The sequence below is a fragment of the Anser anser genome (genome assembly GCF_964211835.1).
Source record: "Anser anser genome assembly, chromosome: 17".
Taxonomy (NCBI): Eukaryota; Metazoa; Chordata; class Aves; order Anseriformes; family Anatidae; genus Anser; species Anser anser.
In genome coordinates this window covers 604791-630592 of record NC_139738.1, presented here as the reverse complement: position 1 = coordinate 630592, position 25802 = coordinate 604791, and the positions used below count along the sequence as shown (strand labels likewise).

General features: G+C 42.8%; 2 protein-coding genes across 11 annotated transcripts in view; one reads left to right on the top strand and one right to left on the bottom strand.

Annotated features, from left to right (window-relative positions):
- Positions 1-1036: 1036 nt before the first annotated feature.
- Positions 1037-24196, bottom strand: DNAJC11 (DnaJ heat shock protein family (Hsp40) member C11). 3 transcript variants are annotated; one of them, XM_083802750.1, is made up of 17 exons: positions 23429-23452; positions 23271-23303; positions 20212-20341; positions 17746-17819; positions 16493-16594; positions 11095-11223; positions 10211-10333; positions 8683-8756; positions 7442-7631; positions 6988-7073; positions 6418-6534; positions 5312-5467; positions 4938-5007; positions 4759-4816; positions 3976-4118; positions 3373-3502; positions 1037-2579 (listed from the first exon to the last, which is right to left on the bottom strand). In XM_083802750.1, exons 1-17 carry the CDS (start codon positions 23435-23437, stop codon positions 2554-2556), a joined length of 1650 nt encoding a protein of 549 aa, XP_083658876.1. In that variant the 5' UTR covers positions 23438-23452; the 3' UTR covers positions 1037-2553. The 3 variants fall into 3 exon arrangements, with proteins under 3 accessions (XP_083658876.1, XP_083658874.1, XP_083658875.1); XM_083802748.1 differs by lacking the exons at positions 23271-23303; positions 23429-23452 and adding an exon at positions 24045-24196; XM_083802749.1 differs by having other exon boundaries at positions 23271-23684.
- Positions 24197-24200: 4 nt separating this feature from the next.
- CAMTA1 (calmodulin binding transcription activator 1) overlaps positions 24201-25802 on the top strand; it is a 375526-nt gene continuing 373924 nt past the window's right edge. For all 8 annotated transcript variants that reach the window (XM_083802699.1, XM_083802700.1, XM_083802696.1 and 5 more), the window contains exon 1: positions 24201-24318. The gene's annotated coding sequence lies outside the window, so the exon portion shown is untranslated. The remainder of the gene's footprint in view (positions 24319-25802) is intronic.

The following is a 25802-nucleotide window of genomic DNA, read 5'->3' as shown; positions in this document are numbered from 1 at the left end:
ACAAAGCTGCGATGAAGAAAGAACATGCTCGAATCCAAGCCGTGGCCAGGTGGCTGAGCTGTCCTCAGGTACCCCTGCACTGATTGACTCACATGGGAGGAGGCTGACAAGGTTTTTCCAACGTAATGGGTACCTGAAGTTCTCATTCCTTGTAGTCTTTCATTGGCTGGATCGTACTGAGACAGCAGGAGCATACGGTTGTCAAAGATGTGAGCATGTACAGAAAGACCAGGGAAGACTACAAAAAGTAAATCCTAAACCTGTATCTTCGCCCCAGGAATTTCTAGCTTGAAGGCTTGTGCTGAAAAGACTAGCACACGTTCCTGGATCCTCATTAAGGTATTTTAAGCATACGCTAGCTCAGTTAGAGAAAGAGGTGTCACCACACATTTCTATGGCATTTTAAAGTTTACACCTAGAGATGCTACCCTGTTACAAGTTTTAACTGCTGGAGCAGAAGGATGTGCTTCTACCTCTCAGAAATGGTATTTTTAAAAGTAGTAATACCATGGAACATCTTGAAGTATCAAAGCATTTTTTAAAATTGTATTGCTATATATCTACATTTTAACATAGCTAATGTCTCTCGAATAATAACAGGAACTGTCTTTCAGGAACTCGTCAGAAGTATTGTTTTATTGTGCAAACTTTTCATAGAAACTCTTCAGTGTCATTTGCTCGTTATAGGAGTATGCTTTTTTGTTTTGCAATTAGTAAATACGTTGTCACTGTTTTGCACTTGCTTATGCAAAACTCTTAATTTTCATTACTCCCACTGGGAGTATTTTGCTGCATCCTAGTCAACACAGAATGAGTATCACTCTTGACCATATACGTCAGGCAGTGACGAGACAAGAAAAAGGAAATTCTGGTGGCAAGTCCTGCTCAGTTCAGCTAGCTACAGATACAATCAGTCAAAAGAGGTCAAGAAGCAGGATAGGACATGGGGTGCAGTAACATTTATACAACTTGCAACCCTTGATTTTCAGAGAGTTTATTTTCAATACTGTCTTAAAGATGCAAAGGGAACACTGGCTAGCTTTCAGCTGAATATAATTTATTTCATATTTTACATTTAATATCAGATCAACAGAACATTGATCGTAAGTGAAATAAAAACCTACAGCAGGAGCTGGTCACAACTGAAGAGTTTTGTTTTTATTTAAAAAAGTGAACAACACTTAATTGTATAAACTTGTTTGGGAGTGGGGGCACCTCTTGCAGACCAGCTCAAGTAAGCCTGTTTTTGGAAATCTAATTCTCTTGTTAGTTACTTGCAGCAGGGCATTTAAGATCAGGACTTGAGCAAAGAGAACCATGGTCAAAAAGAAAAAGGGACCAGGTACATGTCAGGAAATGATTTAGGGTAATAATTGTCAAGAGCAGCAATGCACTGCCAAGATACTTTTTTTTCCTGTCTCACGCATGTAAGCCACGAAGGCTGCTCTAGGACTCATTAAGAGCAGAACTGTGACTCAGACAATTATTCCTTTTCTCTGTAACCAACATCCCCCACAGCTTCCGCAGTGTTGACATACACAGCATTTAGTAGATACTACAGGGCTGCCATTTCTATTTGCTGTGTCACTAGGACAGGACTGCTGGTAAATCGCTAGCATGGCTTCCATGCAAGACTAACCCAGCCAATTTATGTCACAACTGATGCTTTTTAAGAAGAAAGCTGAACTTTACATTTTCAGCTCTTTACTCAATTTGGCTTCTTTCCTCACTTTGGTCTGGTTTACTTCTGTAAATTACATTTCTCTTTTTCCTAGAAATAAATTACATGAATTGCCCTTCTCCCCAGTTTGCTTTCCTACTTTCCTGAAAACCTTGACAGGACATGGTTCTAAGTGGCAGAAGAAGAGTTAATAAGAGAATTATACCTAGTGTCCTTGTCTGGAATAGTAGTGTTTGAAGTGAGCAGCTGAACGGATTCATATGGAAGAGATCCATGTTACTACAAAAAGCAAAGAGCTTCATTCCAAACATACTTGTTCTTAACAAGTACATTTCAAATACAGAATTGGGATGGAAAACAAGTTCCATCCTCTTTCCAACAACAGGATTTACACAAAAGACTGGAGGTGGCCTTAACTTAGAGAACTTAACTTTCCCTCAGGAGTAGAAAAAGTTATGTTACCTACCCCAGTAAGCACGTGGAGAAGCGAGAACAAGTCGTCTTCCTTGTTCAGTGCAGGAAGATACATGTGAGACTGCACAAATGGACTGTGGCTAAATTGCAACTGGAAAGATGGCTGCATGATGGGTGGTGCTCAGTGCCCGCTCACACAACCTCAGCAGAAAGCACTGCGCGTTCAGAGTCATGTCGCTTTATTGGTTACTGAGCCACAATTCAGAGAAATATTGCCTTGGAGTCACCTTGAGAAGCAGGTTCTCTCATTTTTTCTCCTAACATAATTGGTAGGCCACCACCTGCTATATAGATAGTAAAAATAAAAATGTCTCTGTTCGAACTTGTAGCATCTGGGGGAAGGTTTTGCATTTTCCGTTGACCCAGGTACCGTAACAGAAGTGCACACTCTCACCAGATTAGCCGTCTGCATCGATTCTGTGAGCTGTTGGATGAGAACAGTAAATGGATACAAGCCACTTTCTAGACACATCCTAACTTGACCTTAACTACTGTATCATGAACATTCCTGGTCACCGATTAAACATGATTCATTTATACATCCACTGTACTGATCAAAATTTTGTAAATTGGTTATGCTTCTCAAATTGGGCCAATGAAGCAGTCTAGAGTTAACAGAGGTTTGTGCCGTTTAGCTAACTGCCCAGACCTACAGTGGTACCAGTAAAACACATCACTTGTAGATGATGTCTCACAAAATGATTCTGGCAGAGAAAACGTTTTGGCACACAGATAAATGTGGATGAGAAAGAAATCTGGTGCAGGCCTCCAACCTGCCTTCATACATTCAAGTCAGTCCTGAACGGGCAATCCAGTGCAATGTGAATTGCCTAACAGGGATAGCAGCAGCTGGAGGAAGTCTATGCTTCTAACTCAGGTTGGATATCTAAGATTAGATGGTATAAAGAGCTGCATTGCTGCTGCTGAGGTCTTTTACAGTCCTACTCCAGAGGCATATTATGTGTCAGTCCATTTCAGCAAGCCCAGTTCACCTGATAAGCACTCTAGGAAGAGCAATGCTCTATATTCCACCACTCACTAACCGATAGGAGATGATAACTCCAGCATGCCAGCAGGAAAACCTCCAGCTGACGGATCCCAAGCAGCATCAGAACAGCATCACTGCCACCAGATCTTAGACTGGAAGGCAGCACACTGCTTCGCCTCACAAATCTGAGGCAATCCTTTACTGGGTCCTGAAGGAAGGAGCTACTTACATTGCTTTGGTATCCTAAGGGCCTCATTGTCAGCTGACATCACTTGGTGCAGAACTCCCCGGAACTGATAAAGCACTTTCAAACTCTTCTCCTCACCCACGCAGGGGTCGTAGAAACCTGGAAGCCCAGCCTTTAAACACAGAAGGACAGACTGAGCACCAGGGAATGGACTTTTGCAGATCTTCAACTGACCAAAACCTTTTACTAGTGACAAAACCAGGAGTCATAAAAAGATCAAAGCTTTGTTGGCAATGAGATGAGAAGCTAAGAAATTACCTCTCCAGTGGCAAGTTCTAAATGCAGAAAAGAGTGAATCAGGGGGTCAGGAAGTTGCTGGTGTACAGCCCCAGAATCTCTAACACACACTGTCCCACACTGTGAACACTGAGACACTGTTTCTTTGACACTGGAAATGCTCAGAGAAACAGAATTTCCTAGAGGTTCATAACAGTTGTACAGAAGTGGCTTCTGTAAATTGATATAAAGTCACTAGCTTCAAACACACCGGAGAAACTCCCTTGTAGGACAACATACAGTTCAATCAAAATTCTGAGTCACACACCTGAGCGCCTGAGTATATGCTTTGACATTAGAGCTACTTACCTTGGATGCCTCTGTAAGGATGAGTTTAGAGTCCTTCACCAAGCACTGCAGGGGCACAGTCACATCTATTACTTTCACCTTCTCATTCTTCCGGCTGTTGTCATTAACAAACTTCCCATACCAGGCATTCACTACAATCAGACCTGCATTTCACATGAAACCACAGATGTGATGAAAGGCTTGCCAACAACAGCTGTGCAGACACTAATGAAAAAAACATCCAGCATTTTCTATTTTTTTTTTCTTTCAGTGATATTTAAATCCTCCTTGCCTGGACCCATGTTTCTCAAGACAGAAGAACATTTACACTTGGGTGTTTGTTAGCAGTCTTCAGCAATAGGACAGAATGACATGATATAAATGTCACCCTGATGTGACAGTCCAAGTGAATGTCACTCAACCCGCTTTGGAAGATTCTCTTGGAAATTGCTAGCGAACATCAGAACTCAGATTTCCATTATGATCCAAGAGTAAGCTGTGTAGATTAGAGATCAGCGGAACCCAAACTTCAAACTTTCGCACATTCTTATACATAACCTCACTTTCGTGGAGAGATGAATCCAAACTGTTGTCTACATCCTATTGATCCATCACATAATCTGCCCCAGGACAACATTCAGTGCATCCCTAAGCTTTGACACCAGATGCTGAATCTCAGTGGGCCTTTCCCAATACGTGCACAACAGCAATTATACCATGCTTTATGCCTCCCTTAACCACGTTCGTATTGTTCTTTCCTCTCTCCAACTTTATGGAACAAGTAAGTGGTGTTACAATCTTTACCCATTCTGGCTTCCTCTGCTTCAATTATCCTCCGGACAGACTCTTGCATTAACCGGACCTGCCAAAATACAATGGATAGAGTAAAAATCAAGCAGTGTCAGACACTGGGTCCCAAAGGGACAAGCCAAGTAAAAACAACTTCCTCCAACTAAGAGGGCTTAGTTACGGGAAAGACTTACTGCAGCTTCTGCCTCCTGCTTCTTCTGAAGGATGTCGCTGGCAGTACTCTCCCTTTGCTTCTCCAGCTCCCTGGCATAAGGAAATCAACATCCCATCAGGTCTACACAATGAATGGGATTCAGCCACAAAGTGGCAAATGTCTACTTACCCACCCCAATTACAACTGACCCACAATCTCACTCAAATGAGTTGGGTTTCAAGGTTCTTCCCCACCTTTCAAGATATTTTTGTAGCCTTCCAGAACTCAGTAGTATTGACGATGTAGTGTAACACAGTGCTTCAGCTGGACATTCCAACCTTTGCACCAGACTCCCAGAAGCACTTGAGCAGGACTTCCCAGCTCTGTATTTCAAACACAGTCTTGCTAGCTCACCTCTCCTTTTGTGCCCTGAGGTAGGGTTTGATGATTAGCCTGTGCATGGCAAAGTAGATAACTAGAGGTCCCACAGTGGCATAAAATACAGCACTGGGAAGCAGCTGATCTGTTAGGTGGACAGGGAAGAAGTAGGTCTGGCTAGCCCTGTTCAACCTGCAACAAAAAAAAGAACAGTGACAGGTCAGAAGAAATACAGAGTTTAATGTGCTTGATTAAATATACTTTGCAGCAGCAACAACCCCCAAACAAGACAAGATACAGATGAACACTGATCTCACAAATACGAGACAGTTGTAAACCTGAACATGGCAATGGTAAGGTAGTCAGCTGATGCTACCAAGAGCCACTGTCTTGAGGTAGATCTCTCTTGTGCTAATACCTGGTAACTTTTAAGTGTCTTATTAATCTTAGGAAAATTTGTTTGGTCATTACTTTAATCAGACAATGGGACCAACATCATCATGAAGAGAAAAGAAAATGCTGATAGAGAAGGTCTATGTTCACAACCCTAGCATGTGCCTTCAAGGAGTACATTAATGTTCTTCTGAGGTTTATCGTGACATTTATTTTAGAAAACGCTCTTCCTGAGACCAAGATCTTCATGTCTTTATATTTTCTGCATCCTGGCATGCCCTCTGCTGGCAACAGTTAAAAAGTGCACTATAGTATATAAACCCTTGAGAATTTGGCATTTGTGAACTGCCTTATTAATAGTATAATCACCTATATTTGTTAAAGATAATTCACTAATTTGAGTATATACCTGTGTACAGCGTTGTATAAATGGAATGCGATTAAATACATTTCTTCTAATAATATTTTTGGAAATCTTCCATCCACTTACCGTAATGCTCCAAAACTTAAGCTGTATTTTCAGGGTATTTTGATGCATGCACGCAACAGTACGCAAAGAGGTCTTTCAGGCTCAGAGTAATATGAGCACAGCTTGTATTAGAGGTGAGGGCAGTTGCAACCTTTTACAGTGATAGTGACAATATACCTGTATTGCCTTAAGTCTGGGACCTTCCCACCTGAATTTCTGAACTACAATAATGCAGGTTATGGTCAGCCTCTGCAAACAACAATTATAATCTTGAACTGACTTGATTTTCAAAGACACTCCTTGGGGAACTCCAACACTGACAGTGGCTCCTAAAATGCTGTGTCTGGATATCTTCCTCTCTGCTCCGTACTCCACTATGGTCCCAAAGAAACCTGCCCTGGAATGGGAGAACCAAAAACTGGTAAGACAGGGAAGACTCTAATTTCTCTTTACTGAGTTCTGTTTAGTGTAACTCCCCACCAGGTAAAACATACAGCAGATATATTTTGTGCACCACATGTTGGCTACAGGAAGATTCACAGTGTACCTACAAGATAAGATTAGCCTTTTCAGCTTGTAAAGTAGTTAGCAGACTACAAAAACTTCTGACTTTCTTATTGGTGATGATATGGATGTATCAAACACATAGGTATTTTATGTTCTGCTTCTCTCAAGAGACACACAGAACTAAGACTCCAAGACACTCACTTCAGTTGTTTACCCATTATAACTAAAGAAAAGCAGATTCCAAAAGACTACATTCAATTTGTGTGGAATGTGAAGCCCTACAAAAGCAGGACATAACATCCTTCAAGTCCTGAGCAATGCAAATTTCCTCTTGCACACTTACTTGAGAGAACCTTTCACTCGTGTTTGATCCTCATCCTGAAACTTATGCTGATAACTGACCATCATGAAAGAATGGGGGATTCCCAGCTGAAATACAAAAGGCACAAATTTATGAAAACACACCCTTGGCCACTTTTGAATGTTCCCTCTGTATTTCCTGTCTTATCCTTTAAGTGGCACAGAAAACATAGCAATGTCTGCCACTTACTTGTCACAGCCCACAATCTGTGCAGTCTGTGTTGACCATCCTAACCCTAATCTGAGCTAATCCACATCAGATGTCACGTTGCTGGGCACAAAGTGCCGTGCTCTGTCAAATGCAGCTGGTTACCTATGTTAAACGTTCTTAAGAGACGGTACCGACTGCTCCTTTACCCTGTATTCCCAAGCCAAAATACTGCTGGAACAGAAAAGCTGAGACAACTGTCCCCTGCACACAGCAGCAGGACTCTCACCTGCAATGCCACTGTGAAATGGCTGGTTTTTGTATCCCGGACGATGCTCGTGTTCATGGCGGACTGGATGCCCCACCGCCACTGTAAGTATCCCATTGTGTTCTTATCAAGGTTGCGGGCTAGAACTGTGGTGAGGCCTGGGCGGATCCCACGGGATGAAAACTGCAGAGCACAGTTTGTAGTGATGAAACTAGAATAAATGAGAAAAGCCTCATCAGGCTCTCCAGAAGGCCTCAAATTCTCTCTTGCACGTGAGCCTTGCTGAATATGCAGAGACTATCTTGGAGAGAGCATGACCCCGGGGGTTTCAGGAAAAACTCCAAACTAATTTGTACTGTACTGGCCACAGTACCTCCCCAGAAGAGTATGCTCATGCCCTAGTTTACTGGTCTGTGCCATAGCACTGCAATCAACACAGCAAGCTACCTTCCAATCTTTGCCCTTCTTGCCCTAGGCAGAAAAAAATCTGGTCGTCTGCTTAGAACTGCTTTCCTACAAAACCAGCTTAAGAAATGGATGCTTTCTACTGATCTGCTATAATCCAGAAGTTGTTTCTGTTTTAAGAAGTGAGAAACATACAGTCTTCTGGTCAGTAGGTAGCCCTTAATATCAGTAAAGCTTCATGGAAAAGAAACCCTACAGTTCCTCCTGAAGTAGGAAAACAGTACAGTAACAGTGGTCTCCAAAAACGTAGCATTTTCACAAGAGGCTTAATAATATTTTGTAAAGACTAAAAGCTTCTCAGTATCTGCACTAAATACAAATTTCCTACCACGAAGAAGATTTTGTATCTTTAAACTAATCATAAGACGTGTTAACTCAAACAGTGCAATACAGATTTATATACAAAGAGCCTCTACTATTAGTCCTCTATTGATCTAAGAACACGTACACATTTTTCTGGCTGACTACAGCGACATCAGCTCTCCATTTTAGAATAAGCTTCTATTGATCTCTTTGTAAGATCATGTCTTGAGTATCATGATTTTATGACAAGATCAAATACAAATCTAATGAAGTAGAACAAAAAACCTCCTTAAAATAGAAGTATTAAAATAGAGGACACTAACACACAAAAAGAACACAAGTGTTTTGACTGGTACTAAAGCGCTAAAGTCTAAAGAAGACAGACATTCTTTTGTAGGATAGAAAACAAATCCAGAATTAACGTGAGAATGAATCAAGCTGTTTGCTTCCTTAGCGTGAAATATTAACCGCTAAACCATTTTTGTAATATTTACCATCTTGGTGTAAGATTACGGAATATCTTCAGACCGAAGAGAGGTCCCTGAAGGTCTCCTGCTCCAAACTCCAACTGTTATAAATGCACAATGCCAAACAGTTAGAAGAAAACATCTTTTGCAAGTGACAAAGTACGTCACAAGCATCATTTACAGCACAGGTATTTTACACATTTCTGAATATTTACTGCATATTTTAGCATCCTCTCTTTCCTGCTGGCTTTGCATTTAGAATAAGAGGTGTCTCACTGAGTAGTGTCATCATGAGTAAAACAAAGCCGTTTTTGTAGCCCTACAGGCTAACTAGCACCTGGCTCTGGCTGCTCCAGCAAAAACAGAGAAAACACCACCACCACAGCCCTCCAGTGGCAAACCATGAGGCCTGGCTAGTGCACTCTGAGTCCTCATCTTTAATGTTCATCACTTTGATGCAGATGGCCTTGCAGATAACTGGAGAACTCTTAGGACAGCCTCACAGTAACTGTTGTCAGCAGTTCTGCTGCTGCGCAGTCTCAGTGTCTGCAAAGTGCGCCTGCTGTTTCAGACAATAGTCTGGGTGATTTTCAGGGCTGCTATTCAATGTTTATTTGGTGCTGTCCATTCTCATTAACAGAGGCGGTTCTTTGACCTGACGCCTCCCTCGACAATCCTGCAGAAACAGTTCCTACTACACCTGCATCTCCCAAGTAGATTTGTTATGTTTGTTTTTTTTTTTTTGACTTTTTCAGTTATCCGACTCTTGACTATATCTACAAGCTCCTATGTCACCAACATTACAAAAGCCCAATATAAATCAAATGCCTCCAGTCCATGAATTTCCAATTAAGTGGAAAACTCCCATTTCTCACACGCTGAGGAAACAGGTTAACAGCAGCTGATGTACAAAAAGGACTTGCAGAAAGCAGATACCTGCCAGCCACAGCAGCAATGCCACAAAGCATCTCCAACAAAGCCATCGGTTTCACGCAACAGAGCTTGTGCTCGTACAAGGAGGCACCACAGGTGATTACCTGGGACCTTTTAGCTACTTAGATCATACCTGCTTGCAAGTTAAACTATTTCCCTCCATAATTTCCCTTGTGAGCAGAGCAGTGTTGTGAAACAATGGCAGACTATCAAGCTCCCCTAAGATGCGCACTCACAGTCCCTAGGAGTCTTCAGACAGTGAAATTAGAAAGGCCCAAGAGACAGCACAGCCAAATAGAAAGTGAAAAAAAAAAAGAAATTGGTTTGGACTTTCCTTTTTCTCAAACGGGAACAGAACGTAGAAAATTTTGTTCTACTATTCCGTACAATATGTTTGTTTTGATACCACTCTATAAATACTGCTATTGCCTAGATCTCCAAGAGCTCTTTTCATGGGGCATTCAAGAAAGCTTGTCAGTACTGCCATCCCTATTTTCTGAAATGGAAGCAGAGAGAAGTGAAACAAAGCTGAAATCTCCTAAAGAAAATACAGCCTAGGTAACTAATCCAAGCAGCCTGAAATAAACTAGATACAAAAATGCCTAAAATCGACTGCGCTTACCTCTCCCCATCCCTTGGCAGATGTCACCCGTCTAAGAGCAAGATTAATTGATCCACCTCCATTCCCATTCTGGGTAGAGAGGTTACCAGACAGTATTGCTGTGTCCGTGGCAGTAAGTGGTGCCTGAAAAAATGAATGTATTGTTACCAATATGATCCCAATTCACACATTTAATGCATACTCTGCAAAGACACGATCAAACCTGCAGGTGAGTGCAGACTGTAAACACAGAGAGACAGGTAACACTACAGTTGAAACCTTGTCATCCACTAAGCCCAGGTGTTCGAACCAGACACAGCCACACTTGCTCTAAATTTTGTAGTCAGAATACACCAAAACCAGATAATTCTTACAGTATCAGGTGCTTGTGACACTAACGTACCGCCTTGTAGTCCTGACCTTACTTGCAATCCCTTCTAATCTCGCTAACAGACTAAATTTCTTCCACTTTTTGTAACTGAGTATATACATTTTCCCTTCTTTTTCTTACCTATATCCTCAAAATCAGATGACATGTGTGTTGTGGTTTAATCAGGACAGTGATTTTTTACATACCGAATGCTCTGTGTTTAGAAAAAACTAGATACCTGTTTCTAATCACAATTCAGCCTCCCTGCTATCAGGAAAGTAGGACCACCATAGCGTACAAACCAGTCCCTAAATTCTGTGGTTGTGCTCACACAAATGCATGCCATACTGTCAACATGCAGTCTTATAGGAACTGAGCCGCCTCCTCCCACCCACACTGGTTAATCACGTCCTCCCATGAAGAAAGATGAGAAACCCCCTGAGCAGTGTTTCACTTTCTGCTGGCTTGCACTGCATTGCCTCGTTACCTCAGGCCCTGACCCACACCAGACGCAATGCCTGCCTGTCCTCCTTACCTCGATGGACTGGGATATGTGCATTTTGTTTATTTCAATCTGGGGAAAGCTGCTCCCTTGCACATCTTCATATTCTTCATCATAACGATCAAAGAGGTCAGTGGCATCTATTCCAACACTAATTGTTCCCTAAGGAACAAGTGAAACAAGTACTTATTATTAACAAACATCCAACATATCCAGGCCAACTGGCTAAAGTATCTTTATAGGCGACTAGTTTAAAGATTTTTTTTGGCTTTTTCTTGTTTTACAATTACATTTTCCACTCTAAAATACATTTCTTACACATTCAAGACAAACAGAAATGTTTGCAGTATTCTACAACAGCAATATAAATCATAAAATAAACTGGATAAAAGACAAGTTTTTTTATTTTTCAGAAGGAATGAAAGCAACCTGTAGTACTAGAGGAAATTTTTTCTGTTGTTAAATGTAACAGAAGTAGGTAGAACATTTTCACACAGAGGGTTTCTTCTTCCCCCACCACTTTGTCAATATTTTAAAGTTGAATCAATATACTTTAGAAATGAATCTTCTTCAATGGAACTTGGCCAGAAATTCTCTAAATGCTTTCTTCTTATGAATTATCTCAAAAAAACCTTTGCATCGTTCACTTGCAATTGAGCTTGTCAGTCAAACATTTCATTTTCTTTTCGCTAGCTTATATCTCATAATCAGAAGAAAAACTTGATAGACTTTTAGCAAGTGGTAAATATTTTCTTCCTCAGGCCACAGAAATAATGCCTAAAGCTTATTCCTACAAAAACTAGGCCACAGCTAAATAGTTTGTCTACCTGCTGCTGTGTTCACTCATACTAACTGCAAGAGTGGCTTTATTTGAAAAGGGCATGATTAGATCCTTGTCTGGGTCATATAACTTCAAGAGGCTTTTGAAAACTTCCCTATAGATCAATTAAACAGCATAACAGCATTACAGTTCGTATAAAATGTACCAGTTGCAAAAAAAGCCCAAACCCTATGCACAAGCATAGAATTAACTCTGAGCTATTTGTATGAACAACACTCAGTAGCTGGGTAGGTACAAAAAACATTCACAAAGAGTCTAAGTATGGACAGAATAAATTCTTATTTCAATCTGAGTGAGAATTTTTCCATGCTCACTCCATTCTAATAAAATCCTGAACCTTAAAAAAAGGAAGAATTGCAGAGCTTGACAGGACTCAGAACTTCTGTTTGGTTTGGCTCCCAACTATTTATGTACTGTGGAGATTCCTGACCTCTTCTCAATGTTTATTTTCTGATTGCTTGCACAGAAAAAAAATAATTATATATATATATATAAAAAAACATAGAAAGTGCAATTATTTTCAGGAGAAATCTGGAATAAGAGCTGCACCCCAGTTTTTTTATTTTTACAATTTATTTTAGAAAGGCTGTTGAATTTCAAATCAATTATGCTTATCTTTCTGTTTGTGGTGATACAAATGACAAGGTCCTGCCATTTATGCAGAATACTACTTTTCAGGCATGAGCTGCAAAGTCACCTTCAAGGGATCTGCTCTCCAAACGCTACAACTTCTTCAGTTTCAGGCCTCTCATATGTTGTGTTGTTCCTTGAAACAAGGCCAAAGTAACAGTGAAGCAAGGCAAAACTGCCAACTGCCTAGGAAGCTGTGCAGCCCTGTGCTGCTGCTCCAACTGTCTGGAAAGAAACTGAGGAAAATAGCCAAAGAGAAACAAAGTGCCAATTTCACCCAATGAAATTCCAATAAATGCGCTCCAGAGTGACTGACCAAACATGTTTAAATAAAGGTGAACTTTTATTTTAACAAAGCAGAGAACTATTGCCATTTTTTCTGATGCTATTCATTTCAAAGAAGTATAAAACCCAAGATCTTCATAGCAGATGCAGGACAGAAAGGTTTTCCACTTGGAGTGCCACATTCAGTGAGGAACCTCTGCCAGATTGCAACTTTAAATTCTAAGTTAAATGTTTTTAAACAAAGGTTATCAAACTAAGTAGCAAGCATGTTGAATTTGAGTGGCAAAAAGAAAATTAAAAAAAAATATTTTCAACACAGATCAGAATATAAGCAGCAGTAAAGATTTCATAAGTATTTGCACTAAAAAAAATATTGAAAAATATTTTTATAGCAATATGTTTAATTGTACTGCAATGCTTGTACTCTGTTAATATGTACAAAGTTGTAAACATTCCTGACATTCATTGCACCTCATTTCTCTCAATCATACTCAAAATTTTATGATTTCTGTTTTCACACCTATGAATTTTAAAACAAGTATTCCTTTCAATGAAAATGGAGAAGTCAAAAGGAAAACGTCTGGACCTATTTGTGAAAATCTGCAAGATTCATTCAGAGGAAAGGAGCATCTCGGTTTCCTCCTTCGTGGTGTCCCTCCCTCGGCCTCAGCAGAAGCTCTATTTAGTTTCTTTTTGCCGAAGTGAGCAGTGAACTCCATGCAGGTATTTTACCTCCTGCCAAGCAGGTGAAGTCACCCTCAGAGATCTATAGATCCTGGCAAGGAAACTGGCTCACACACAAGTACAGGAAAAGCAGCAGATGGTAATGTTAAAAATATTCCCTGAGAACGAGAGCACCCCCTATGCCACCGGATAATAGAGAGGGGAGTGCTGCTACTCACAATTCCCCATCAGCCACCTGCTCAGACCATTGGAAAAGGAAAAACACTCCCCAAAGTACAAGCAGCAGGGAAAAGCTGTAAAGCTCTGCTCAGAAGTTGGCTGTGCATGCTCAGCAACATGCTGCAAAGTACACCAGCTCAGCAGGGTGGGAAGTCAGTAACAGCACTACAGAACCATCCTAAGTGTTATCTGGTATCACCTTTTAAAACCACCTCTGTTTAACATTCCTGCAAATATGAAAGAGTTGCTATTGATGAAATTAAGAGACATGCCAGAGAGGAATATCCTCCATCCTCATCTTTTTTCTAGTGGATTTACCTTCTGAAAGGTGACATATGGAAGCAAAGCTAAGCCTTGAGGGACCTACACTTCTTAAATGTTGACCTTCCACAGCAGGAAAATAATGGGATTTAGTTTCTCCAGACAGGAAGCTGTTCTTCTCAAATCAAGTAATAAACTTTTCAACCGTTCTGCATGTCTTTGACAGCAAAAACAAAACTCTAAAAGCAAATAATAGATTCAAATCAAAACCTGCCACATTGCCTACATCTGGTTATTGCTCAACATTTCTGGTTAAAATGCTTTATTTTGCTGGTACCATTTTATAGAACTAACAAAATGTTGGAAATTTAAAAAAAAAAAACCTCGTGCTCATGTATGAAATGATCACAGCTGTGCTACCTAATTCCACAGGAACACTGCCTGGAGAGAGATTTCTATAGGATGCCAATCAGCAATTGCTGTAAACACCCAGATGGCTAATTTTATCACAGGACACAGAGACTGAGGCTTACAACCCAGCTCCGCTTTTTACTGCTCACAGCCGCGGCAAAATGCCCAGATAAAATGTCAAATTCCTGAAGTCACAGGATTATGCGGAGATTACCATGCCCTCTCTGCCAATACCTTTCTGACCCCAATCACCCTCATCTCTAAACGGAGACATTTTGACTTGCCCCATTTTGTGGCATCCAGAAATCTCTTCCTGCCTGGAATAATGTTGTCAAGTCATATTTACATATCACCTTATGCTTATTTACCCTTCCAGTACAAGCAAGTTCTTAATATCTGTACATTAATCACAACAGCCGGGAGATCTGTATTAGTCAATTTGACCAGCACAGATTCAAAGTCTGTGCCAAGGGGAGTATCTCAAAACACCACAGGTCTTCTCAGAGGGACGTTTTTCTGATACAATCCTAAATACAAATGTACTCACACTTATGTCCACTGAGAAAACACCGTGACTTTAAACTGCTGGCTGTGAAAACACCAGTGACCTTCAAATCCAACACCAGTAGTAGTTAATCAACTGGTAATGTTTCTTGGGTTCCCCAAGTTACTCTGCAACACTTTCCAGGTCCATGCACAAACAGTGACACAGGACACCTCCTCTTTAAAAGGCACCAAAACAATATAGCCACCTGTGCTTTAGTGCTTCAGGATGTAGAATCTGTATTGTCTGCAAGCTTCCAATTAGACCTCTGGAGATACCCATTTTTCTATCAAGAATATAAGCATTTCTAAATAAAACAAAATTTGCTGTCTCATTATAATTTACTTCTCTGAGACAGAGAAAGTTTATTTGTCTAGGTAAATATCTACACAGTTACCTCAGGGTGGAGCGAGGAAAATTAAGGCTCCCCACCATATTTCTATCCTACATGAAAGAAACAGATTTCTAACAGGGGTTTCAAAAAATAAGCAATAAAATGGTTCCTGATAGTTTAAGGAAAAAAAGAGGCTGGGGGGGGAGGGGGGGAGAGAGGGAGAAAGAAAAATATATAGATAACAGGTAGACTAAAGTCTAAATACATTAGGTGAATGTAGACGCAACTCTCAGATAATGTTATTCACTGCCTGAGAACCAAGATTTTCCTGATTCAACAAGCTTTGAAACCTCACTCACTGGGAATCCTGACAAAAGCTGGGTTTGCCTACATATTTATCAAGCCAAGAGCCTGCAAGGCCATTACTATTCTAAACTACTGGAGTACTCAAGTCCCAGCAGGTGACAGAGGAAGCAGCGGTTGACCATCATTTCCACACTTCCCTGCCATTCCAATGCTACCACAAGCAGACCATCCTCATCACAGGATTCTTGATCATCCCTAAATAGCCAAGACGCAGCTGTGAGGTAGGTCATTTAGGGTCACTTTATTGCTGCTCAAACAGACTGAGAGATGAGAATGGAATATTCAATGATTCTCTTTGTAAAAGCGTAATAGAACTTTCTTAAAACAGACATTAACTGAAACTGGCAAGATCCCAACCCTGCTTAGGTTGATTTTGCTCACTGTGCTGCAAGTGCTCACAGTGAGCAGGAGGAGTTCCACTACCCATCTGGTTTGGTAGCTGCCTCATATTTTCTGTTGGTTTCAAGGCTGCATTTGAATATTTGCCCACATTGTTGGGACACTACAGCAGTGTTGAAGGGAAAAAACTATCAGGTAACTGCAGGGTTTCATTTGGGATATTTGGAAAGAATTCATAAAAATTTCAGTGTAAGGAATGTTTTCTTAAAATTGCTGAAAGAGATATTTTACTCTGAAATTTATCAACAGAAAAAAAGTAAGAAATATTGTTCAAAGATTTAGCTTTTTTCCCCACATTTTCCAAAGAAATCACACGTTCAAAAAAGGAAAAGTAATGCACTAAGTGTTGGTACCAAAGGGGATATTTACCAAAGCCCTTCAGTGAAACTCATCGCCCTTGCATATTCCTAAAGATTTAAGGATTCACTGTTGAGACTGGGATGAAGTCTTCGCTTACCTTTGGATTAGTTCGCTGCTGTAGTCTTCTCTCTTCCCTCTCTCTTTGCAAACGCTCAAATTCCTCTCTGATTTCAGCTGGAGTTCTCTTCCTTTCCACAACCTGTTTAAAAAGAATTTGAAAACACAAAAGATTACCAGAGAGAACGTCCAGGGCGTTTCTGCTGATGGAAATGAGGTCCACTGACCTGGGTACACTCTAATACTTTGTCCCTGATGCTGCTGTAAGCCACTCTGCACGAGTTTAAATGATCAGAGTTTGGAACCAAACACCTGGGCCAGATCAAATGGCAAGCAAGAGAGTAAAACACATGCTTTGAGAGAAGTGAAATGGTCTTGTTCTTTCTACTCTCTTGAAAAAAATAGGGCAAGAAGGTTTCAGACCACAGGTAGAAGACACTGCGGTACAGCCCTTGCCAACAGCTATCCGTTAACTTCTTTACGAGGTGTAGAAATGAAAATGACTGAAGGCCTGGCATGAGGTAAACTGATGGACTGCTTTGTGATTTTAGGCTATGCTGATTCACATCTATTTACCTTACATGTCTCAGGGAATTAGGGTTTTAAATAGGTATGGCTCTAGTTATGGATAGAAAAAGTATTACATTTGGATTTTCAAAATAAGATTAAATCTGCAATGAACAGCTTAAAATGTCTGTTATATGCTGCCATTGCTCCACACGTCTTGCTACTAACCCCAAACTTGATCTTGGTACTGACTTGACCCAATATAATATGATTTTGTAGCAAGCACTATAATTTAATTGACTAAGACTGACAGAGGGGACTTAACAACTGGAAAGCCAGGAACAGATAAGCTCTTTTTCATAGCACTCTATAGCTGTTCCCTCCCAGCAAGACAGGAAAAAAAAAAATTCAAACCCATAGGCTAACTGGTATGGAAAAAAAAGTTTCAGATGAAAAAGACAAGCCTAGCTGGACAATACTGATGTATTTGTCTCAGACAAAAAGATGTTGCCTGTCATGGTAATATACTATTAGAGAACTCCATGTCAGATTTATTGTTCTCTTGTCAAGCAAAAAAAAAAAAAAAAGTATTCTTTGAAAACCCATCATGGTGTTCCAGGGAGGGAGCAGGGAGAAAAAGAGAGAAAGAAAAATAAACAAGAATGCCTTCTAGCAGACAGGCATTTTTTAACATCAAGGTGTCAGTGCAGCTCAATATAACAAGAATTTCAGATAAACCTAGGTTTAGTCAATTCCACTGGCTATAAAGTGTTAAATTTCTCTCACCTCCCATCCTTCCATCTCCAGTCCTCTCCTCCCATATATGTCATAGATGGCTCTGGTCTGTGGATCACTAAGCACTGCAAATTAAAATCAAAAGAGGCAAGAACTCAGTTTTTGGTCTTCTCAAAGTTCAGGCCAATACACTTGGGTTATTTAAACACAAATTCTGAAAACTTGTTCTACAGGTGCGTCCAACTTTTACATTAACTACCTTTAACATTTTCTTGTGTTATAATAATGGGAAACACTGACCACCTCCCTCCAACTTCGTTTTTTTCATAATTCGTAAATATACATTTAAAAGAACATGAAAGAGACATGCAGACTAACTGAATATTCAACCAAGGGTTTTTAATATTGCTTTTTTAACTTAAGGGTAACATAAACCCTCTAACAAACAATGTGATTACTAGCAATCCAGTGATAGCAGCCCCTGGAAACTTTCTAAATGGGAATAACATCTACCTCCAACTAATGTTCAAAGCCTGCTCCTTGGTATCTGGCTCCTTGTCTTCAACCTCCCTCACCATCCCCACTCATCGATCCTTTCCCACCCACGTCAAACACATGGAACATGCCAAGCACCAACAAAGCAATTTCCAGGACAGAATTCAAGCCTCATGAAATATCAACTACAGGATAATTGTAAAAATGCATGTAGAATTCAAATCTCCCAAAAAAGTCACTCAATACAACAGAGAAGATGAAATATACCAGTAGACTGCAACAATTACTTTGGAAAAAGACTGTACACAGAATTAAGAAGAATCTCTAAGGCATATTGTAACGTACAATCTCTCCTACCAGAGTCTTCATTAAAACAGACAAACAAAAAAAAACAACCACAGTATTTTTCCAACAGGGTTCCAAGACAAGCTTTATCATTAGCATGTATTTCTTCTGACTGTGTAGGAACTGATGAGTCTTCAGGGAGCTGGATGTGTATATTAGGGAAAAGAAGTCTTATACTAGTAAACTGAACTTTGATCTCAACTACATAAAGATTATTGAACTTGCTAAATGTCACAGGTAGATACTATTTTTCATGAATTCTGATGAAAGAAAACAGTTATGGGATATTAAGAGATGGAAGAGGAAGGAGAAAAATAGGCAGAAGGTGAGGTGGATTATTTATCTGACATTAATATTATTCTTTTAAAATTTTATGCAGACATTTGGTACTAGACAAGCAACAATTTACATATACGTGGCAACAAAGCCAAGCAAGGCCATGTATTTCAATGGGAAAATTGAATCTCAGTAGAGCTATTCACCACAGAATGTCAGTGCTCTCACAAGTCGAACTAAAATGCAATTAAAAAAATTATTGAAGTGTCCTGAGATTTTATTCTTCATGGAAGTGACATAAAACCTTCAATATTCTTTCCAGTAAAAGTTCCTGTATGTTTTAATGCTCCTGTATGTTTTAATGCCTATCTAGGGACAATGCAAATGACTCCACCCATGTTCAACTTCAACTGGAAGAAACAAATGCTTATCACTCAGAAAACAAGAGAGTAAAAAAAAAATGTTTAGCTCATTTTTGAGAGCTAATAGAGGAATATTTATATACCTTTATTCATTTTGCTTTAGCTTCTCTTTAGGTTGTGCCACTAAGCACTTAGCAGTAATTTTTTAATGCAGAAGAGTCCTACCAGCTTCTAATCAGTTTGCATTCCAGCTGCTTCTTATCACATTTCTAAAATGCTGCAAGCTAATTCTAATGACCCATTTCATTGTGCCTCAGTTATGCTATCTATTACCTTTGGTAATATCACGATTTACGTAAATGTTGGCTTAATTCAGACTATTTTTAAAGGGCTCTGACATCCTTGGATGAAAAAAAATCTACTTGTCTATACTTTGTCCTTATCTCAGTCTTAGAATATGGAAGAACTTGCTGAAAGACAACGGAGACCTTAATCACTTGCTTTGGAACAGAAACACAGGATGTATTAGTTCAAACGTAAAAGCTGAAATTGTCTTTCTGTTTGACAATTTTCAGTTCTCAGTCTCTGGGAGAGTCTTTTCAAAGGTCAGGGAAGTGGTGAAAAGATTATTTATAATATGCAGGAGATAAGACAAGAGGGAATGGCTTCAAGTTGCACCAGGGGAGGTTCAGGGTAGATATTAGAGAAAATTTATTCTCAGAAAGAGTAGTTGGGCATTGGAGCAGGTTGCCCAGGGAAGTGGTGGAGTCACCACCCCTGGAGGCGTTTAAGGCTGGATGTTGTACTTAGGGACATGGTTTAGGGGGCAATATTGGTGGCAGAGGGACAGTTGGAGTAGGTGATCTTAAGAGGTCTTTTCCAGCCTTAATGATCCTATGATCTTGTTCATTGCAGAATTTATGCTGCATCGCTCCTCTGATTTACAGGACAGAAACAGGGAATAAAAAATTACTAAGTATCAGGAAATGTTATTACTATTTTGTAATAATATTTGTTTGTGCTCCAGAAAACCCCTGACCTTCATAAGCTTGGTGAACAAGGTTAAACAGCCGCTCAGCTTGTGTTTTCAGCTCTGGGTCTCTGTGCTTGTCTGGATGGTAAAGCATACACAAACGGCGGTAGGCAGCTTTTAGTTCTTCCTGAGAGGCCTGCAAAAAGCAATAAAAATGAATTTAGATACAACCAAGGCTAATTAAAAAAGACCATTCTCAAAATCAGCCTTAGAAGTCCAACAGCTATTACATTCCATTACTTTTGCTACACAAGATCAAGAATGGACTTCTGTTTCATTGTAGGACACACCGTTTACTTAAGTTAACAAAAAGTTCAGTATTTTCCAAGCTATTTATAATAACATGACAAGTAACAGCAGCAGCTCATCAACGTACACCTAAGTTAAAAAAAAAAGTTAGGTAAAAACCAAACAAATAAAAAACGGAATCTGTATTCATGTTATTTTTATTACACAACTGCTATCTCCCCAATTCAGTTCAGAAGAGAAGAAAAAGTCACCTCAAAGTCAAACTCACCTTGGTCACTTAAATACAGAGCTTTACATCAAATTCTACTTCTATTTTAATCCTCAACTTTCAAGCATATCAAACTATCAAAAAACATAGCAACTATCAAAAAATGTTGACTTTCTACAACTGCGAAGAAAATTAAACCTGTAATCTTATATTCTTCCCATCACTGTTATGCTCCCTGGCATTTCCTTTCCTATACAGCAAGGACGCTCTCTTGTGCTGTGAGAATGGCAGGCACACCACATCCCCTCAAAAATTCACTCACCTGCCATAGATGGATGAACAGAAGAACAGTAAGTCACCAAATGCATCAAGAAAAAAAATTGTACTCACAACTACTCTGGAATTTTAGATGGCATCTGGCCTCATTCCAAAGACATTTGGTGAATAGAGATTTTGGATGGCTCTTTCAGAACCAATGGAATAATGAAACATGCCTTCCTTTATGATCTCCCAGGAGACAATCTCAGAGCACTTTTTTTTTTTTTCTTTTTGACTCTAGAAAGTCCTGGTAGCTTCCCCTTTCTCACCTAGTTCCTTGTATTTCAGCCACTATCTATTCCTTGAAAGCTGATTAACACACATTTAGAAATGTAGTTACCAAACTCAACTGGAACTTCCCTGAAAGGCCCGGTTAGCAAATGCAGCTCCCAGGACTTCAGAGAGGTTCGTACTGGCCAGCTAGGAAACTGTCCATGCAAGGATCGATTCCTGGGGCACTTACTACAGAGCAGCAGGAAGCAGAGTACCACTTCTCTACACCAGGGGAAACATTCAGAGTAAAAAAAAATGGAACAACATCGCCGTTATTTGCTGGCCTCCTTCAACCAAATGCAATCACCCTTTTGTTACAGTGACGGATTATAATGGACAGGAGTACAACAGAGCAAGTGATTAAGGGGCACCAAGAAAATGTCTTCTGATAACAGATTTTAAAGACACAAGTTCCACCTACTCTTAACGTTCTGTGACTGAAGCTTTCACAGTTTCCTAATTTCACTTTGGAACCAAAGGCTATAAAGGTTTGTTTCCCGGAGTACTATCCATCTTCTTCCGACTTGTGGCAAGGAGAGTGAGGATTTCCATTTGAAGAAATGCTTTCATGTGCATACCAAAACTACTACAAGCCCATTCAATTTTTAGAACACCTTAGAACAGATGATTTCTTTGCACATTTGTACTACTTAATGTTATTTTTTCTAAATGATATAGCAAAAGTAAACCTGCTAAATTTGCCATTACCAAGACAGTCAGGTAGCTACAGCCCAGCTACCTTCTTTTTACTACCTTGTGCTTTCTTGGACATTGAATTTAAACTAGATTGAAAAGGTAGGGGAATATAAAGCTCTAAAATGACATTTGTTAATCAAATTAATGATAAATGGCTTAATGTGCTATTGATTATATAATAGAAATGAGCAGTTTCATTCTTCATAAATGCCACGTTCAATAAAACGTTAGATTGGGCCTTTCATCATCACTGAATAGATTGGGTCATTGGTTCAATATTTCATGAGCGATAAGCTCTCAGAAACCACTAAAGAAATACTGACATCATTTCAAATTGCAATGAAACGCATAAGTCAGTAATAATCATATGCAAGTTACATTTTTAATTTTGCCTGGAATTTTGGTAATAAAAAGTGCACCATTTCCCTGCTTGGGGCTTAAACAACTTCACTCAATGTTTCAAGCACGCCACCACATTTTTACTGAACCATAAAAGATTAAACACACATACACACTAGAAAATTGCTGCTCAGCAGGCTTACTCTGCTCAGCACAGCTGCAAAGTTCCGTGGTTAACTCTTTCGTTAAGCTTAGCAGTCCCATCACGCAAAATTCGCCCAGCAGACAAGAATCACAGAACAGCCTGGGTTGAAAAGGACCCTAAAGAACACCTGGTTCCAACCCCCCTGCCCACTGCACACCAGTGCTATGCAGGATAGCACTACTGAATTTAATTATCAAGGGGTAATTAACAAACCAACTAGTACTCTCAAGTGAAATTACCCCTTCAAAGATCATTTTAACTTGGTTTCCAGTTCCCTGTTGTACCAAACCTGAATTTTCTGGTATCTGTTGAAGAGCTTAAAGTCTAGCTAAGTTAACTATTAAGCCCTCACCGTTAACCTCCCTGGCAGTCACAACGCCCACGTGCCTCCCATCTTATTCTTAACCTTCATATCTGCGCATTGATGACATTTGGGAGCATGAATTGCAAGAGCTGTCGAGTGAGGTAAAAACGCAACCCGTTGATTTTAAGAAGAGCCACACGGGAACTCTCCAGAAAAGAAGATATCAGCTAATACAAGTCTGTACTTGGAAAAAGAAACTGAGGGGTATCGATCCTCTTGTTTCGGGCAAAAATATATATCTGACTTGGAAATGTTTGGAAAATGCAGTCCACGCAGTACTAATTAAAATAAGAAGGAACATACAGCCAAAAAGTTGTGTATTTTCTACATATACACAGAGGTAGGTTTAAGACCGAGCTATTGCATATCCCAAGGAAAACGAACAAAAAGAACTTAATTCAAAAAATTACTACCTCATCTTTCACTTTCCTACGCTGTCCTGTGTGCTGGAAACACAAAACGCAGTCCCGTGATTCCATTTTGATTTGTAAAATACCAAATCGATTGCAGTACTACAGCAACAAGAAAGGGAGCTGAAAAAAACCCTTTCTTGGCCATACGTGATTCGTGCCTGCGGCATTCCTTACGCTCCTCACGCGCTGCTGGCGATGGTCACCCCCACGCCTATTGCTCCCTCGGCACTCCCCGTCCGTGGCAGAAGCGATCCGTCCAGTTTAGTTCCCTGCTCTGAACGCACCCCGAGCTAGGGCCGCGCCGATGCGCGCACCCCCCGAGGGCTCTGCGCGGCTCCAGCAGCCGGGGCCGGCTCCCCGGCGGAGCAGGAGCAGAGCCAGGAGCTCGGGGAGCGCCGCGCCTGAACCCACGGACACGGAGCGCCTCCAGGCAGCGCTCCCGAGGCTCCCGCAGCGCGGCCGGGACGCGAGGCGACCCGCCGAGCCGCACGCGGTCACAGCGCAGCCGGGGCTCGGGACGGGCGGAAGCTGCCGCAGCCAGCCCCGCCGCCCCGAGCTGCCCGCCGCCCCCGGCCCTGCTCGGAGGAGGCGGAGGCGGGCCGGGGAGGCCCGAGCCGAGCCGAGCCGAGCCGCGCTCCCTCAGCGCCCCCTCAGCGCCCCCCCCCCGCCCCGCCGCGGCCTCGCACCCCGCGGAGGACGCGCGCAGGAGGCCGAGCCCCGGCCCCGCCGCCCGCCCGCTCCCGCCCGCGCTGCCCGCGGCCCGCCGCCGCCCACCTCGCGCCGCACGTTGAGCAGCGCGTAGTAGTCCTCGTTGTCCGGCGCCTCCTCCGCCAAGGCCGCCGCCATCTTCCCGACCTCTCACCCCGCCGCGCCGGCCGCGGCCCCGCCCCCACAGCGCCCCCCGGCGGCCCGGAGGGGCCGTGCCGCGCTCCGTGCCCGCGCGTGCGCCCGGGGGCGGCGGGCGGCCGGGCCGAGTGCGCAGGCGCGGCCAGGCCCCGCCCCGGGGAGCCGTGAGGCGCGGCGGGCGGCGGCGGGCGAGGGCTCCGCGGTGAGTGCTCGGCGCGGCGCGGGCTGGGCTTGGCCCCGGCCCCGGTCGCGCGCTCCGAGCCGCGCGGGGCTGGCGGCGCTGCCCTGCACGTGAGGCGTCTCCCCCCGCGCTCGCTCCGTCCCCCCGGTGCCGCGGGCCGGGCCCGCTCCCCTCAGCAGCCGGCCCCGTGCCCGCGCGGCGCCGCCGCTGTCGGCCCGCGCCCGGGACCCCGCTCCCCGAGGGGCCGGCGGCCGTGAGGCCGCCGCGGGGCCGCTCCCCCGCCGCCTTCGCCCGGCCCCGCGGGTGGCTCGGCGGCCCCGGCGCCTCATCCCGTCCGTCCGCCCGCGGCGCGCGGGGCCGGCCGGCGTCCGAGCAGCGCCGCGCCGTGGGGCCGGGTCCGCCGCTCGCCCGGGGCGCTGAGGGGAGCGAGAGGTGGGGGGCGGCTGGGACGGGGCGGGCAGCCAGCAGCTCTCCGCGCCGCTGTGTCGGTGCCGGTCCGCGGCGGCTCCCCTCGGGCCCGCGGGGCTGCCACGGCTGGCGGCGGGGCGAGCAGCCCCGTGCCGCGCCGCCCTCCCGAGAGCTTCGGTGCCGGGCCAGCCGCCGGGGGGCACCCGCGCGGTGTTACCGGCAGCGAGGTGGAAGGGGGCAGCGACCCCCGAGCCCGGGGAGCAGAGCGCGGCGTTGGGCAGGGCTTCTGGGGGGTGCCGTGCGCCGCGCCTCCTTGTGAGGCATCGCCGCGGGCAGCGTTGGCGTTTGTTGGCGTCTCCGCCGTGATGGGGTGGCCGGGAAGAAGCGTGGGAGCTTTGCTGCTCTTGGTGGGGTGCTGCCCACGGCTGTATTTGATGCTCGTGTGATCATGGAGTGACTCTAGAGCCCTTCCCTGCTTAAGGAGCTTTTGGAAGGCCTCTTATTAACACCAGTACAGGCTAGTATGAAGCTAAAACTGTTTTCCCATTCCAAAGTTCTGCACAGATGCTTAACAAGTTCTTCTGAGCTAAGGTAGTTAGCAAGGAAGCGTTGATTGTGTTACAGAAGTTCCTCAGCGCTCACGGTAGCTGAGATACAGTGCTTAGAACAAGGTCTGCAAAAGCTCACTTTCTCAGAAGCCACGTTGAAACGCGTCGGTTCTGCAGGGGAATCACCTGGCAGCATGCTTTTCCTGAATGAACCCACCTGGTAGATTCTTTTTTTTCCCACGTGGTTTAGAAGTTGAGTCTATGCAAAAATACAAAGAAGACTCGAGTTCTGAGGATGTAAATCGCCATGGCAACGTCCTCTTTCCCATGGCTTTTGGTCCTGTCATAGCTGCGCTCTTTTTCTAACGTGATCTGGGAGTTGTGCAGTCCTTAGGGATGTTAGTGGCAAAGTTACTGGGAGACTTGCCCCTTACCAGATTGATCTAACACTTTCCTAAAAGACACAGCTGCTCATTGCCAGCTCTGGCCACTGTTTTGCGTGCATCACAGATGATTGAGGGGAATTATTTGGGAATGGTCCACAGATGT